The sequence below is a fragment of the Heliangelus exortis genome, chromosome 1 (assembly GCF_036169615.1).
Source record: "Heliangelus exortis chromosome 1, bHelExo1.hap1, whole genome shotgun sequence".
NCBI classification, from domain to species: Eukaryota; Metazoa; Chordata; class Aves; order Apodiformes; family Trochilidae; genus Heliangelus; species Heliangelus exortis.
In genome coordinates this window covers 21,972,148-21,988,661 of record NC_092422.1, presented here as the reverse complement: position 1 = coordinate 21,988,661, position 16,514 = coordinate 21,972,148, and the positions used below count along the sequence as shown (strand labels likewise).

At 37.1% G+C, this 16,514-nt stretch overlaps 1 protein-coding gene across 12 annotated transcripts in view; it reads right to left on the bottom strand.

Moving 5' to 3' along the window:
- FRY (FRY microtubule binding protein) overlaps positions 1-16,514 on the bottom strand; it is a 229,897-nt gene that overhangs the window by 127,577 nt on the left and 85,806 nt on the right. For 10 of the 12 annotated variants that reach the window (XM_071736952.1, XM_071736962.1, XM_071736884.1 and 7 more), the window contains one exon: positions 5,380-5,579. In XM_071736952.1, the coding sequence (XP_071593053.1) occupies positions 5,380-5,499 (120 nt within the window). In that variant the 5' untranslated portion in view covers positions 5,500-5,579. Of the gene's footprint in view, positions 1-5,379; positions 5,580-10,863; positions 11,163-16,514 lie in introns of those variants that run through there. The other 2 variants (XM_071736924.1, XM_071736944.1) reach the window with 2 other exon arrangements.

Genomic DNA, 16,514 nt, shown 5'->3' with positions numbered 1-16,514 from the left:
TGTCCCCCTATAGTACATTGAAAATACTTTATATGTGATCACTGATTGAAACACATGAAACTTTATAGGTCTTTCAGATAACTGTCCTGAGATTCATGATTAACCACCCTGGAAGGACTGTGACTCTACATTAGTGCTTGGCTTCTGCTACAGGTCTCAGCCTAAGATAGATACTAAGACAAGTAAAGGAGAATGTTATTCCTGAGATGACTGAGAAAGTAAAGGCTCTTTATTCTGTTGGAATTGCCTTAGCTATACTTAATGTCCCCCATCTTCAGTACTGAGGCTTCATTTTTTCTGCAGTTTTCTGCCTTCAGATCCTTTGACTACATTGTTCAAATTTGCTTAGTCCTAATTATAAGTGACACAGAATATCATAAAGAAGTAATTTAAATACTTCAGAGACAATTATTGAAAGAACAGATAATTATTACTAATGTCCCACACACTGTCTATCACAACTGGATGCAAAATAATTAATCTACTAATATTTATTTTTATAGTTTTAATATTAAAGAAAGAATGCAGTAGAAATAGTTATATATTAGATGTAGAATTATGGTATTATGAACTGTGAACTCCTTAGTGTTGGGATGATGCCCAGATGTTTTATACAATTTTGAATTTTTGTAGAATTCCACTTGTGTCTATTCCACAAACATTAATGGAATAAAGCAATTATATTAATGACTAGTGACATAATCCTCGAGTAAGACAAAGTTACACAGATGTTTACAAGGACAAATTACAATGACAATCTGTCATGTTTCTAGCATTAACAAAATATGGTCGCAGGGAAGATAATTTTGTAAGGGGAAAGGAAGAACAGTGCTTTTAATATATACTTGCTTAAGATTACTTAATGATACAATCTTTTCAGTTTATCTGGGCACACATGCTGAATGAATAGTTCAGACAAAGCAAGGCAGTTTGTCTTCCCTTTATTTTCATGAAATTACTTGTTCATGACAATAACTCCTGTCTGCACTGTGAAGAAATAAGGGTTTGAAGTCTCAGTGTATGCAACACTTCATGGGGACGTGAAATGTAAAAAATGTGTAACACTAATATGTTTCATTCTAGAGGAGAAAAAGGGAGTCACTCCTCATGTGATGCAGCTGGAATTTTAGCCCATATAAAACAGAAAAGTGGACTACAGCTGCATGATTAAAAATACTTGATATCATTACAGCCTGTATAAGCCTCACTACTTATCACAGCCCAGCCTTTGAAAACCAAAACCCCTTCCAGTTCCTATTCTGCCAAGTCTTCCCTTTGCATATTTCTTTGCAATGCACAGAGAAAATGAAGCCTAAATTAAAGCTAATCAAGACAGCAGAGCCACTATACATGTTGGTTGGTCAACCTTTGCAAAAAAATAAACCTGCATTATTATTCTTGCCCTTTCAAAGTCTTCCCAACCACTTGCTTGGCTGCTATCACCACCTCTGTTGTGATACAGGGCCATATTTTAATGTCTTTGAGCTGCTAATGAAATCAAAACATACCAACTACATCACTGTTTTTATTTTTTTGTATACCTAGGAGGAGGAGAAAGTTACAGGCAGAATACATGAATATGATTACAGTCCTAATCCGATGATGAGTAAATTCTGTTTTCAGTTCAGTATTATTGAGAACTCCTGAATTTAGATACGCTCAGTAAAAAAAGATGCTTGCAGAAGAAAAGCATAATGAAAGTTTACCAACAGCTAAATTACCCATTAACCACTGTCAATGTCTGTAGATCCCTATGCTTTATCAATGTCTACAGCTGTGTGTAAGTACTGCCAAAAGCTGTATTTAAAGATTATCCTGATCAGTATGCACAGGATGAATTATTACCCAAAGTGAAAATCAACAGTCCTAAAAAGGAAGCTATTTTCTGTTTGTTTTTTTTCTTACAGTGTTGAGATATCTAAGCACATTTTATCATTTGGACTGGTAAAAGTATTCCCCTGGCTTTCTCATTTTAGTTTCATTTTAAGGTCAGCACTGCTTGAAAAAAACATCAGCAGTAATAAAATACCAAATTCTGTTTGTGAGTGAAGCAATGCAAAGAATATTTACAATAAAAACCAATAAAAATGCAAATACGAATGCAAGCATTTTTCTGAAGTCTGATGGAAAATTCTTAATATTTGTCATAAAGGAGAACAATTATTTAAAGAAAAGGAGCAGAAAATTATTAAAGGTAATGAAGAAAAATTTATTTACATTTCACTTATGTGGATTTAATTTTAAGAATTGGAAAATCCCTTTTAATTAATTCTCCTGTCAAGTACCATTAATTTGGATTAATATAACTTGACAATCTGAATACAGTAGTTTAATCATTAAAAATTAGCCACATAATTGTGAACCTGCATGTAATTATTGAAAAGTTTGTTATATTTCAAAGACCTTAAGAAGGTGAAAAAATTGACCTGAAATACCAAATAAAAAAATTCTGCAGCCTAAGTAAAAAAGAAAATCACATTTAGAAAGAAAAAGTTTCCACTCTAACTTGTTAAAGACTTAGCAGTGGATGGATGACTTTAGATTCATGCCTAGGAAACATATTAACTGGGGAGTGCATTTTTTATGATGATGGCTGCCAGATCCAGTAACAAAAATGTCAAATCATACTTGGTTGACAGCCAGGGCAGCAGGAGGAGCAGGTGACATTGCCCTTTGCTTTCTCTACCTCTGGAATCTTGTTATCCCAGCCAAGATTTCACAGGGCTGCAGGAGGGGGTGGGCTGAATGCCCTTCACTGCTGCCCTAGAAAATAGTGAAAAATTTTTTGTGCCTTGCTATCACCTGCAGCTCATGGCAGGACACAAGCTTGGTTTTCCAACACAGTTGTCAGAACTCTGTAATTTACAGTTGTGGTCTATGTACATCACAAAAGAAAGAGATGGGTATATCCAACAGGCATATGGATCCCAAAGAAAGTGAGAGGAAAATTCATCTGAACAACAGTAATGATATCAGGAAAGATACACAGGTAAAATGTGTGCATGGAAAGAAATTCTAGGTTAAAATAACACCAGTAAGACTTTAATCCTGAATTAGCTTCAGAGTTTGAATCTCAGCGAGACTTTGTGATAAAAGAGAGAAAAAAGCAATTATACTAAGAACAAAATTATAGCTTTTCTAAAAGGTATCTTAAGTATTTGTCACTCATTATATAACTAAAACTGCCTTAGCTTATAAGGACTTAAAAATTTCAAACTAGAAACATCTCAGTGTTAGAGCACTTTGCAAGTTTGATTTTCTTTGAAGTATGTTTGAGTTTAATTAGAACAGAATCTTCAAAGAGCTCACCATTTGACTACCTATGGTGAAAAAAGGCCAAAGGGTGGCTCTCTACCATCAGTTTGTAGCTTTTGTCTCACAAATCCTTAGGGCTTCCTGGTTAAAATTCTATCTGTAAAGTAGAAATGTGGGAACAAAGCTGCTAAAAATCCAAAAGCTACCTCACAAGAAGAGCAGACTGAAATTATTGGCCATTATTCCAGAATATTTTTTGCCATTTTACCTTGTCACTTCTTTCATTACAACCTAATTATTTCAAAATAATTTTGACTTTATGCTTACACATTTATCACAGTCACCCTCAAACAGCAGCACACCATGACTTGTAATTCCTGTTAGTATTAATAAAATGTGAGTATGTAATTGAATTATTGTTAGCATCACAGAATTAGATTACTGTAAGAAATACATTCTGAAAAGGTTCACAAGAAGGAGGGGGCAGTATTGTTACATTCTATGTTAAATTTACCAAATGAAATTTCACTGAACAACTGCTCGAATAAGATCAGCATTCAAATATTCATAGTTTCACAGTGACAAAACCAATATATCAACACACATAAAAATCATCTTAACACAAGGTGAAATGGGAATAAAACACGGTCACTGTCCTGTTTTTTTTTTTTGTTTCCCTGGTCTTGTCAATGAATTTCACAACTCACTTTGTCTTAAAATTTCAAAGAGATTCACTGCATGTCACATGAAGACTGGATGGCAATAAACAGTGGCTGGTATATTTTTCTGAAGGTCCTCCACCATGACTGTCAGTTTATTATACTTCTTGCAGTTTGGAGGGGACCCATGAAAGAAGAAGAAACTGGATCTCTGTCAAAATATTCTATATTAGCACATTTTTTGGTGTTAATTCCAAATCATGTAAGATATTTCTGTCATCTTGCATCTACCTACAGTTTCAGAAGAAAGTCTGGAAAAACTTCCCAAGCATAAAATGTTCCTGAATCTAAATCAAGACATAAAAATAAATATGTACCATTGCAGTCAAGACAAACTTAATATTACTGTTCAGAATATCCAGAATATCCAGACTTAGATAGAGAACTTAGTATTCTATACTGTGCTTTATAATGGAAAAGTCTTTACTGAACGAGTATTCAGGCACTGGAACAGGTTGCCCAGGAAGGTGTCAGAGTTGCCACCCCTGGAAATATTTAAAAACCATGTAGATGTGGCACTTCAGGACATGCTCTAGTGGGTGTGGTGTTTTTTTCTGGGTTAACTGTTGGACTAGGTGATTTTGGAATTCTTTTCCAACCATGACAACTGTGAAAAATGTTGTAGGATTTTATAAAATTCTCCTACAGCTCAGAAATAAGGGCTCCTGGTTATGGTTGTTTTTTTTTTTCTTTGCCAATACTAAAATACAGGTTAGAAACCTATTCTTCCCTGATCAAAATAACAAGAATGTATAAAATGTAGTCTCAAGTTAAAATAGCAGGCTCCCACAGGCTCAGTTACAGAGACAATTTGCAACACACATACTTGTATATTTGCCTAAAATATGAATAATGACTGCTCTCTTGCTGACAGTGCAAGACCTTGTAATGTAGCTCCTTTTTCAAAGGCTGCATGCGTTTTCGTATCTGGAAAACAGGTGCTGTAGCACTTTGTGAGGCTGTGAAATCAACTACTGTCAGAACTAAAATAAGAACCAGCACCCTATTAATTTTCAGGGTTTAGCTGAATCTGGTAATGTTCAGAAATACTGTTTTTACCATATTTCAGCATTTTCTGATCTATTTTGAGTCACATGATGGCTCTCCCAGCTGTGAAATCTGTGAAGGCTGACACCCCTTCTGCCTCTCAGTCACATTAGCATGTGCCCATATCACAAATAGAAATAAAATATTTGTTCCTTTTCCTGTCACCCTTTGGCATATCTTGCATACCTCTGCCCTCTCCCACAACCCTCTAATTGCCAGAGCAGTGTATCTTACAGTTTGGGAAACACTATCAAACTCCAACGCAGATTACAGGCAAAATACTCTGCATTGCACAGCAAGCAAGCCTGATTTAAAAATAAATTCAAAGCAAAGTGCTTCAGAGTTTCTTTTTACTCACAAGAGGTTCTGCCATGATGATGCGAATCTTGCGTTCAGCCTGAGTTGTGAAGTTAACAAACAAGCTCTTCAGGACATACTCTCCTGGTTTACTGTCTGGGTCAACACTGATAGGCAACATGGCTGGAGGTCCTTTTTCTCTCTGTGTCCCAGAAACAGGTTGGACAGGAGGCTTGATATATCCGTTACCAACCGGAGAAGCTGAAATGCAGAAAAAATGCATTTACTCCTGGGTAATTCAGTGTGTCCTAACTTTTCCAGAGCATTCCATTGGCACACTCAACTGCCCAAGCTAAACTGGAGACTAGCTGGTAACCAAGAGATACATAACTGCAATTCCCATGGTATAGTTGTAGATAAAATTTATATAATCTAGACTGGAAGAAGAAAGAAAAGATGAAATCTTATCTACTAAAACTGCATTGTGTTTAGTATGTAGTGCATATTCAGACTTTTTTTTTGTTTGTTTTTCATGGTAAGCCTTATTAACGTAACTCTTTGAAAAACATCCTTATTCCTTATCCTTTATTTTGTGGGCCAGATCTGTAACTCCGTTGCCAAATGACAAACTTATTACTTAGTGCTATTCAAGCTGACCTAACCTAACCTTGTAAAAGTCAGGAGTCTTATCTTTTGACTAAGGCAAGTTGTAAAGGGCTGATTTTCCTCTCATTTATACTGAGATCAATCAAGAATGACTCAATAAAAGCCAGTGACATTTCACCAGCATAAAGCTTACATGAAATGCCAGACACAAAATGTTTTCCAAGGCAAAAAATTTTTTATTACGGATCAGCATGGGAACCCTACAGTCCCATTTGGTACTTGTGAGATCTCAACTGGAGTGCTGTGTCCAATATTGGGCTTCTCTCTACAAGAATGGCACTGCTGTTCTAGAGGAAGGCCAAGGGAGGATCACTTAGGTGCTTGTTACATGAGTACAGCCTGAGAATGCTGGAATGGTTCAGCATTAAGAAGAGAAAGCTAAGGGGAAATCTTATTGCATCTTATTCAGCTACCTAATTGGAGTATGGCAAAGATGGAGCCAGGTGCTGCTTTGAGCAAGGTGTCAGGAAGAGAAGCAAAAGACACTGATTAGAATTTTAAAATTTCCAATTAGATATATAGAAAAATTTTCCACTGTGAGGGAGTCATCAACCTCTGTTACAGACTGTCCACAGAAAATGTAGAAAATCTGCTCTTGGAAATACTCAAAATTTGATGGGATAAGGCTCTGAGAAACTTTCTCCAATTGGTGAGCAGAGGTTGGACTCATCATTCTACAGACATCCCTTACAATCTAAATAATTCTATGATTCTGTGAATTCCCCAAACCAGCATCAAGATATCCTGTACTTGCGCTATTTACCCTTTTTTCTGGGAAAATTAAGAACAAATAAATTTAAGTATTATAAATCAAAACCTCATTAATTCAAGTATTACCAATCTATGAATAAAATTTCCAAAACAATCCTCAACCTTAGCACTTATTGGCAGTAGAAGTCATGTCTGGCCTTCAGACAGGTAGCGGTAGCACCCAGTGCTGGCTTTGCCAGAGACTGCAGAAGTTGCAAATTAGGTAACACCAGGAAGATCAGGAATCAGCAGCTTCAAATTAAATGCAAGTGTTGTAACCCACGAGCACTGTTGGTGATTGGGACAGAGGTGCTGTAATGCAACACAAACTGTGACAAATAACAGCATTTTCCCATAGCACTGCATTCCAAAATGTTACATTGGATGCTGCATCCAAGTTGCAAAAAAAAAAGGAAGAGGAGGGAGGGAGGGAGGGAGGGAGGGAGGGAGGAAGGAAGGAAGGAAGGGAGAGAGGAAGGGAGGAAGAGAGGAAGAGAGGAAGGAAGGAAGGAAGGAAGGAAGGAAGGAAGGAAGGAAGGAAGGAAGGAAGGAAGGAAGGAAGGAAGGAAGGAAGGAAGGAAGGAAGGAAGGAAGGAAGGAAGGAAGGAAGGAAGGAAGGAAGGAAGGAAGGAAGGAAGGAAGGAAGGAAGGAAGGAAGGAAGGAAGGAAGGAAGGAAGGAAGGAAGGAAGGAAGGAAGGAAGGAAGGAAGGAAGGAAGGAAGGAAGGAAGGAAGGAAGGAAGGAAGGAAGGAAGGAAGGAAGGAAGGAAGGAAGGAAGGAAGGAAAGAAGGAAAGAAGGAAAGAAGGAAGGAAATCTACAGTGCTTGAAGCAGTACAGCTAATGTCTTAAGCTTTTCCTTTAGTGGAACAGAATTACAATTACTACTGAAAGTAATTGTCAACTATTACTGACATGAGATACATGAGATTTCAGATCAACACTGTAACTCTTTATTGCTGTAAAAAAAAGAAAAACTAAATCTGAAAGACCACATTATAGTTTGTGAGTATTCACGATGGGGCAGAATGGGACCCAAAATTAACAAATTGAAAAATAAAAAAAGATGCATCAGAGAAAAGAGAATGTATTTTCCCTTAGAAAAATCAGTTTAGAAATTCACTGTATGACTATATCACAACAAAGAAATGCTTTTGTTCCTGTTCTGCAAGTGTAACACATCCATCCTTTATTCTGAACAAAGCATGCCATCACTCTTCAGGGCAGAAGCACCATTTTTCCATTCTGATACATGTTTCCTACTAAATTTGCTTCCTGCAAAGTTTCACTTGATTTTTGAGGGCAAAAACATAACCACAGAATTTTGCCAATATTATGACTCTGCATAAAACAGACTGTACAGAACAGTTCAGTTCTACATTTGTGTTATACAAAAGTGTTTCTAAAAATACACTGCTGTTCTGAAAAATAACAATAATATACTTTGAATTAATTAAAAAAAAAAAAAAAGCCTCCAGAGAAGAGTGTGCTACTCCTCTCCTGTCATCACGTAGGTTCTCCTAAAGTTTAAGCATGAAGACAGTGGGATGCAAACGATCAGATGCAAATTTATATGGACTATCAAATGGAAATTTCTCCACAAATAGCTCTAGGAAGGAGTCACACAATATTTTTACGGTCCTTAATATATTTGCCAAATGCATGGTTTTGACCCACTCACAACTGTCCACGACATCAGTTTGATTGCCAAATGCTCAGGTGGGAAAAATGTTTTTTTGTGGGTGGTGAAACCAATTTTCTTAAAGACTTGTGTCCTTCATGCACTTCATGCCCTGCCCTTCCTCCTATCATCATCATCCCAAGTGCTCCCCACTCCTTCCCAAGGTCCCTGCCAAGCTCTGTGCCTGGGGATGGGCATGCAGGCTGCCTGCCAGCCAGACTCTGCCAAGCAAAACCCACCCAGGATAGACTCCTCTTCTCTTTCTGTCCAGAACAACCACCCCAGGCTCCCTCTGGAAGGAATCCATAGGAATCCTTCTGTTCATCAGGCAGTTCTGGCTTAAACTGGCTTCTAGGTTCCAGATTTACTACGAACAGACAGGCAGGAGGTATGGGAAGAAGGAAGGGAAGGCAGCGTGGGAGATCATGCATGCCTCACATCATTACAAAATCAGGTTTAAGAAACCCTACTCATACTACCTGGGAGCTGCCACCCTTATTTTCAATCATCGTGGCATCTAGACAGGATTTTGAGGCTGGAACACGAATTAATAGGGAGCCTTTTACCAACGATGCCGTTGGGTTTGTGACACAGGCTGATCTTTTTTTTTATTTTCCAGATATCTAACTGAAAAATCAATTATTTGCACACTGTACTAGAGAAGTGCAATTATTTGTGAGATCTATTGCTACACTGATTTTTTTTATTCTACCTCTTCTCTGAAATATAGGACTGCACAGTTTTTCCCCCACAGGAAAGAAAAATTGTATCCTGGGGGTTAACATCTCTCATTGCTACAGCAATTACAGCAGTTATAGAAATGACTGACATGTGACATTGATTTAGTTCACATTTCTGAAAGATCATTTTGTAGGTGCTAACTTCATGCAAGCATTTTTAGAGTGGAAGTTAATATTGCCAACAGTGTGAAGGTTCTGAGTTCAGCATGAGTAGGCCATCATTTACAGGTTTAGCTTTCCAATGTATCTTTTCAGTTCCATTATCTCAAGCACTTGCATACACCTGGTATTTGCACTGCAAAAATCTCATGCAGAAATCACTGACCATCTACAGTGATGATGTATGAGCTTTACAGAATATACCTCTTTTTCCTAGACTGGGAGCCTAAAATATGCTGTCTGTGAGTCATAAAGCTGTAAATCAAGGACTCAAAATTTAAGAAATAGCTGCATTAAGTCATCCATAATCGGTCCCTTTATGTTGAGACATTCTAATGTAGGCCTTATTAAAGAGCAGTAAAAAGGCTGGGTCCATTTGGCCACCTATGCCAGAGAAACAATGCCACATGAAATAAAAGACATATTTTTAATGTGGGAAATCACCACATGGAGTTTGTATGGATTGATGCAGAAGATACCTGGTGGGCATGGGGGGGAGGAAGGAGCTATACTCAATTGTAAATATTTATTGCACTGATCAATTAAATTGTTATTATGTGGTTTCAAAATAAGGCTCTACAAAGAAAAGTACAAGAATAGACCACTGAAACATTTAGTGGACTCAAAACATATTGTAGGGTACTGGTTACCACACAGGTATTGCATTAAACTAAACCCTACAACCATGGAAAAGTAGCTTTTTCCCCAAGAAGAATGAATGATGCTGCACATGAAGGAGACCACTGTCACCCTGATGCCTGAAGGCCCTGCAATAGCAGGCCATCTGTAGCTCATTTTTATTAAAAAGTTGGATACATATTTAAAGCTCCTCTCCTCAAAAAATCTGTAAAAAAGATTAGCTATGCTTGATCAGCTATAAGATGTCTGTACCGTTCTGGGATAAAATTCTGTTTACAAGATATGTTCCCTATTTTTACTGTACCTGCAATAAGCTGTACTTCAAATTATGCTCTCTTCATACAATATCTTTTAATTTAGTTCAGGCTATAACCAAAACATTTGCTCTATGTTCTGTATTTAAAAAAAAATAAAAACAAGGAGTAAACATGGAAGTTTAGCAATGCAATATCAAATATGGTTGTTACCATAACTATATAATAATGCCACAGAAAGGATTGCTGAACTCAAATCACTTCTATTTTTTTTTCCTGTATTGATCATTTCCCTGATAAGAGAAACAGATGTTAAAAAGTACAGTAGTTTTAACACACACATAGTCACTAAGCTGATAATGGGGATGAGTACAGAATTAAATCATCCTGAGAGTCTCTGCTATGATTTACACTATAGGTATTTTTCTTAAAGCTCTAAGATGAAACAAAACAACAGAATTATTATAATGCACAAGCCAAGAGTCTGTTTTATACTGCATACAACTTCAGCCAAACACAGATTCTGAATTTTCAGTATCTTTCTGTAGATGAGAGGCTGCGTTTTTTCCTGTTAACCGTGTCAAATTTACACGTTAGCAACAACAAACCAGTAACCAAAACAAACCAAAACATGCATTTGCAATATTTTCATACCTACCGAGCCCCTTTATAAAGCCAATCACACTGGATTTTCTCCAACATGCTACTGTAATATCCATGAGCTTGTGAATACCTGAAAATGTTCCAGTTCTTCAGTTAGAAAAGTTAGAAACCTTTTCTAACTAAAATCAAAAAGGAAACCAGGAGTTTCATAATCCTGTTTCATACTTCACTAGGTATTTTTCAGCACTGAGGCAGACCCTTCTTTGAGTTTTCTGGCTTTGTTTTTTAATAGACAAGTGCTGAAGACCTACAATGTGTGAGCTAGAGCAGGCCTCCGGATCAGATCAGCCTTTCCATAACCAAAGGGGTAATTTTTAGCTTCAGCATATGATGATGACCACTCACAGAGTGGCTGCACGTCTATATTTATCCCCAAGTACATACTATGCTGACAGATTAACAAAACTACTTCAGGCACTCCAAGAACATGAGACAGGATAATGGAGTTGGACAAAAACAAACCATGCATATCAAACACATGTATTAGCAGGCAATCCAAGCTGAAAGCAATTAGCATAAAAATGCAAAGCACAGAGACAACACAGGATGGGTTTTGTTTCCTAACTAAGGTCTTTTGGCCAAAAGTACATACAGTTTAAATTCCTTGTAATAAAACCAACCCATTATCTCCTCTTTTCCCATGCCAAGGGTCAGCAAGAAACCATATATCCCTAAGGATAATTATACATCTACTGAAATAACTCTTAAGAAAATTTGTTTTGTTTTAAACCTGCAAGTATAATGTTGTAAAGAAAGCACATCATTAAATAAAAGGTAAAGAATTTAATTCAGAAGAATTTGGTACATGTGTCAAGGTTACCAGAAAGTGGCTTTTCTAGCCTTTGAAGGAGAGCACTCCCAACTCGTTTGAGCTTGACAGACAAAAAGAATAGAATTCAGGGGAAACTGTTGCTGAATTAAACCACCTTAGAAGTCTAACAGACCCACTTTATATTGGTGAAAGAAACTGTTAAGATTCTCAAGGAAAATGCTGTTCCAGCATACCAGTAAGATGTGCTAGTAGGACTATTTTAATGGAAGCATTATTTCCCTAATTCATTTGCATGTTTCAGCAAAAAATAACCACCCAGGCATAAAGTTAACCAATTAAATATAGTATTAATGACTTGCAGTATACATGATAGGAAATTAATTATTTAAAGTACAGAATTTCATGATGACAAAGTGATGCTACTAATTTCTCATCTTTCTGTGCTTCTGATCCTCTTAAGAGGATTCACACTTGTCAATGGAAGATGAGGAAGAATTCAGTGCACATCTGAGACCCACAGTGACTACTTGGAAAGTAGCACTGTAAGTTATGGTGGTACCTGTGTTGGCCTTACTCATCACATGGTCTAAATTTAATGCAATATGAATATTGGCCTACATGTTTTGTTTACTGCTTATTTTCAATTTTTATTATAAGTGTAGATTAACTAGGGAGTAAATATACCCTTTTTAAGATACTCTTCCCCTTTTCTCAGCTGCATGCTTGCCTAAGTAATTATTAAAACTAATGTAAGAAAACCTGATTGTGAAGCCTAGAGCAATTTCTGAGGTCCCTTTAAAAGCTTCTGCATGAATCTGCCCTAAGCAATAGCATTGCAGACATTGCTTTCCTTCTCTAATGCTGGAAACCATTTACAATTTTAACTATAGTGGGGCTGGGATGCATTCTGTTAGAGATAGAGAGAGCTGTAATTACTCTTTGCACATGTCTGCATCAGGCAGATAGTAGCAACTGTGGAGCTTTGATACTACACTTAACTGGATGTGCAAAGCTTCCTCTGTTTCAATAAAAAATGTACAGAAAACAGTAAACAAAACCTGTAGGCAAATACCTGTATTTCAAGAAGTTGATTGGATGTGATGGCTCATTTGCAGGTGAGGGAATTCTTTGCAGTGAAAAATTCACTCACTGACAGCAGTATGCAGACCCAGTAGATAGAGGCACATACAAAAATAATGTATGAGAGTCTTTATCGTAACAAAGATCAAAGATATTTTCCCTCTTAGGTAGAACAAAGCTGTCTCCAAAACTACACACCATAGAAATCTGAGTGAACTGTGCTTTGAAACTACAGATTCTTGAGAACTCTTTAAAACAGCTGCTTGAGCTGCTACTCTTGGTTGTTCTGCACACTGTCTTGACAAAAGAATATGACATGAAACTACCCCAATTCATCCTGTCTTTCAACAGTGTATTTAATCCAAGTACAGGATTCCTCAAGAAGAGTTCCTTTGGTTGACCAATTAGATAGATGGTTTGCAATGTACCAAAGATAAAACCAATCGATTCCATAAAAAATAAAAGTCTGGGTACAGCTTGTAAGTGCCTGTGTCAGAGGAAATGCTTTCTAGTCTAAAAGATAATATAGAAGAGAACATGAGGTCAACAGGTAAAACAATAAAAGAAGTTTAAGATTCTGAAGCAAACCAGCTAATTTTGGAAATAAGTCTGAAGGGAATTACAGATTTGGGAGGATTTCCAAAAAGGGGATGAGAGATGACCTAAGCTCTTCCAAATGGAAATTCTCAAACTACTTGGTTATGCTGAAACTGAAAGGGAGAAAAGGCTAATTTATAAATTCAAGATTCCTCCGCCTCTTTAAAGAGTCTTACCTCAGGGGAGTCATTTGTGCTAAATGGCATAGGGGAGGAGAAAGGAAGGAAATATCTTTGGTGATAAAAGCATTCCAGGAATTTGTTACAGATTTAACTGAGATAAGATCAAAATTTTAACTTCATTCTGTCTGGAGACCCAGTGAAAAAAGCTGTTGCTGGTTTTGGATTCCATATTCCTCTCTTTTTCAGAATACTTGTTGAATGGCAAATGGCAGCTCCATCCCCTTTAGCCATAGTTGGGCCATTCTCCAAACTTTATATTCTTTTTACCTTGACAAGAAAGTGTAATTTTTATGTGAAGACAAGAAACAGAAAAGCCAGAAAATGGGAGATGAATTAGTGCATCTGCTAAGAAGTGGCAGAGTTGATAATAAAATGTAAGCTTTGGCCAGCCCAACTACTCCAGCCAAGGAGGCTTGAACTTCAAGTGTGTGTGTGTGTGTGCCTGTGCAGCCACATACAATTCTTCAATTTATTTTCAGTATCTGTAGGATGTTATAAAAATTTCAGGTCAAAACCAGGCCATATGATATCCTCAGTGAGACAAGGCTAGTGCTCTGTAGTAAACTCATTATGCACTCCCCTGAATCTAGGGGTGGACCATGATCTGCAGAACAGAGCCTCAGAAAAAGTCCCATGTGGGGTAATTTCTTAACAAACAGATCTCTAATCCTGTGCAAGATTTAAAAAAAAAAAAAAATGCTTATGGAGCATCTTTAGAGATGAAGCATCATTAGAGATGCTTATGAAGCAGCAATCTTCTAAGATGAACCCCATTAGGAAATAAGCAGTTTAATACAGATATCTTTGCCCAAGCTCAGGTAAACATTGTAAGAGTCCTCACACACACTGACAGGTCTTACTAGAGAGGGATGTATGTGGTGAAGTGTCTGTTAGCTTTCAAGCTAAGAATCTTGTTCAGCTTGGTACCTTGGAAAAGTTAAAATTGTGAGTTTGGCTTTATTAGCTACTAGCAACCTTCTGGCCCTCACAACCGAGCTGCTGGCAGGTAGGTGCTAATCTCTGTAAGTCTCTGATGTGCACTGCTATTCAGTGGAAAAAAGGGGTGACTGATGTCAGACCCCGCAGAGGGAAGCTGCCAGTGTAAAACCTTTTCTTCTCTTGGAAGAGACTTTGTCTCCATATTCAGGGGAGTCAAGAATGACAACTGTCAAAACAAACCAACAAACAGGAAACAGTCATGCACGGTCACCCACTGTCTAAAATCCTTTTCACTGACTTGGCAAAGCTCCTGGTAACCATAATTCTGAAAGATGCAGAATTTCCTTCTCTATTTCTCCAAAGCTGCAGGTCAGAGGTTGCACAGCTTAACAGCATTCCCTCCATTTTTACACTCAGGTTCCTCCAAGATGTATTTAAGTCAGGAAAGCAATTCTCCTTCCTGCCCATTCTCTTTGCTCACCATTTATTTTTCTGCTCCCTCTAGATGATTATTTTCTTGTTTTCCCACCATTTCCCACCATGCTGAATACATGTGGGAATCTAGGCATGTAACATAAAGATTTTTAGCTGTGCCAATTTTAGAATTTGCATGGTTTATTATAAGATTAAAGACTGAAAAATCTAAATGTCATGGGAAATCTTGGGGACAATTCCAAAACAATTTTCCATTGCCATTTGGGTGGTCATTTGGGTATGACTTCTCACTAAAGGATACATCTGTGTTGCTTCTGATGGGACCCAAATTAAACATAAAAACTTCTCAATTTCTGTGTTTTATATGGCAATGAGATGCTGCTTCTTTAGATGACAAGCTTAACAATATACTTTCAAGATCTTGGTATTTTTTTCTAGATAACTTCAAACTTTTTTTATCTTTGCCAGCTACTCCGAAAGTAAAACTTACAGGTAAGAGTGGAATTATATATCCAGATCATGTTTTTCAGATAATTAGATTTTTTAAAAAATTAAATCAAATAGAGTTTTTATTTCTAAAAAAATGTTTAATTTCTCTGTCTTCAAATAGAGCTTAAAACCAATTTTATTTTAAATAAAGATGTTAAAACTTTTCTTTCATACTGCTTTATCCACTAGGGGAAAAAGATAGCTTCTGCTTTGGTCTTGTTGGATCAGAAAATAGTTTCCTATGAGTTTTTTAGACACATGTTTTGTTGGGTTTGCTTTCTTTTTCAGAAACAGGGAGATGAAGATATTCCTGTCATTTTGTGGTTGATGGGTGTTAGTGGAAGAATTATTTTTAGGGAACTTGGAAAAGTGCCAAGGAAGCACAAGTCTAAAAGAGTCCAACAGAGAGGGAATAGTTACTTCCAAAAGAGGGACCAGCAAACAGGAAGGATGTGACTTGCACCTTCCTTCCCTACAAGTTTTCTCCTGGAGAAAGTACACTTTTCCTTTTCTACTTAAATGTTTAATAATAAAACTGTCAGAGTCAGGATAAGATGAAATTTTAATGAGATAATTAAACTGCCTATTTTTAAGCAGTTTTTAAGGAAGACACTAAATGCTTGTATCTGAATTCTATTATTTCAGTAGCTACCTCACATGTTAGAACTGGAACATTCCCTGAATTTTTGTTGTCTGTTTGTGTCCATACTTTTTCCTCCAAATCAGTGACAAATGGTGTTCCACGCTGCTAAAACCCAGGTGTTTCACTGCAATGAAAACAGAGTATCAGTTATGGATGCTGTGGTTTTTGGGCAATGTACACGTGTGAATGAAAACCTGAGTGTGTTGTAACACACTTTTGCAAACATAAGCAGCATTTTACTACTGAGACACAAAAAGAAAGAGGCTGTAGCTCGTTTCTTTCTGGAACTGCATGGTCTGAACCATCCCACTGACCTGTGTTCAATGGCTAATAGTTAAATTCCTGAAGAGCTCAAGAGAATGAGCTGGACAGTCACACTCAAAGAACTGTGGTCAACTGATGTCCAAGTGAAGATCAATGATGAGTGTTGATCAGTGACGTTCCTCAAGAGTCAGTACTGGGATTGGCACTTTTTTAACATCTTTTAATTATGTGGACAGTGAAATTGA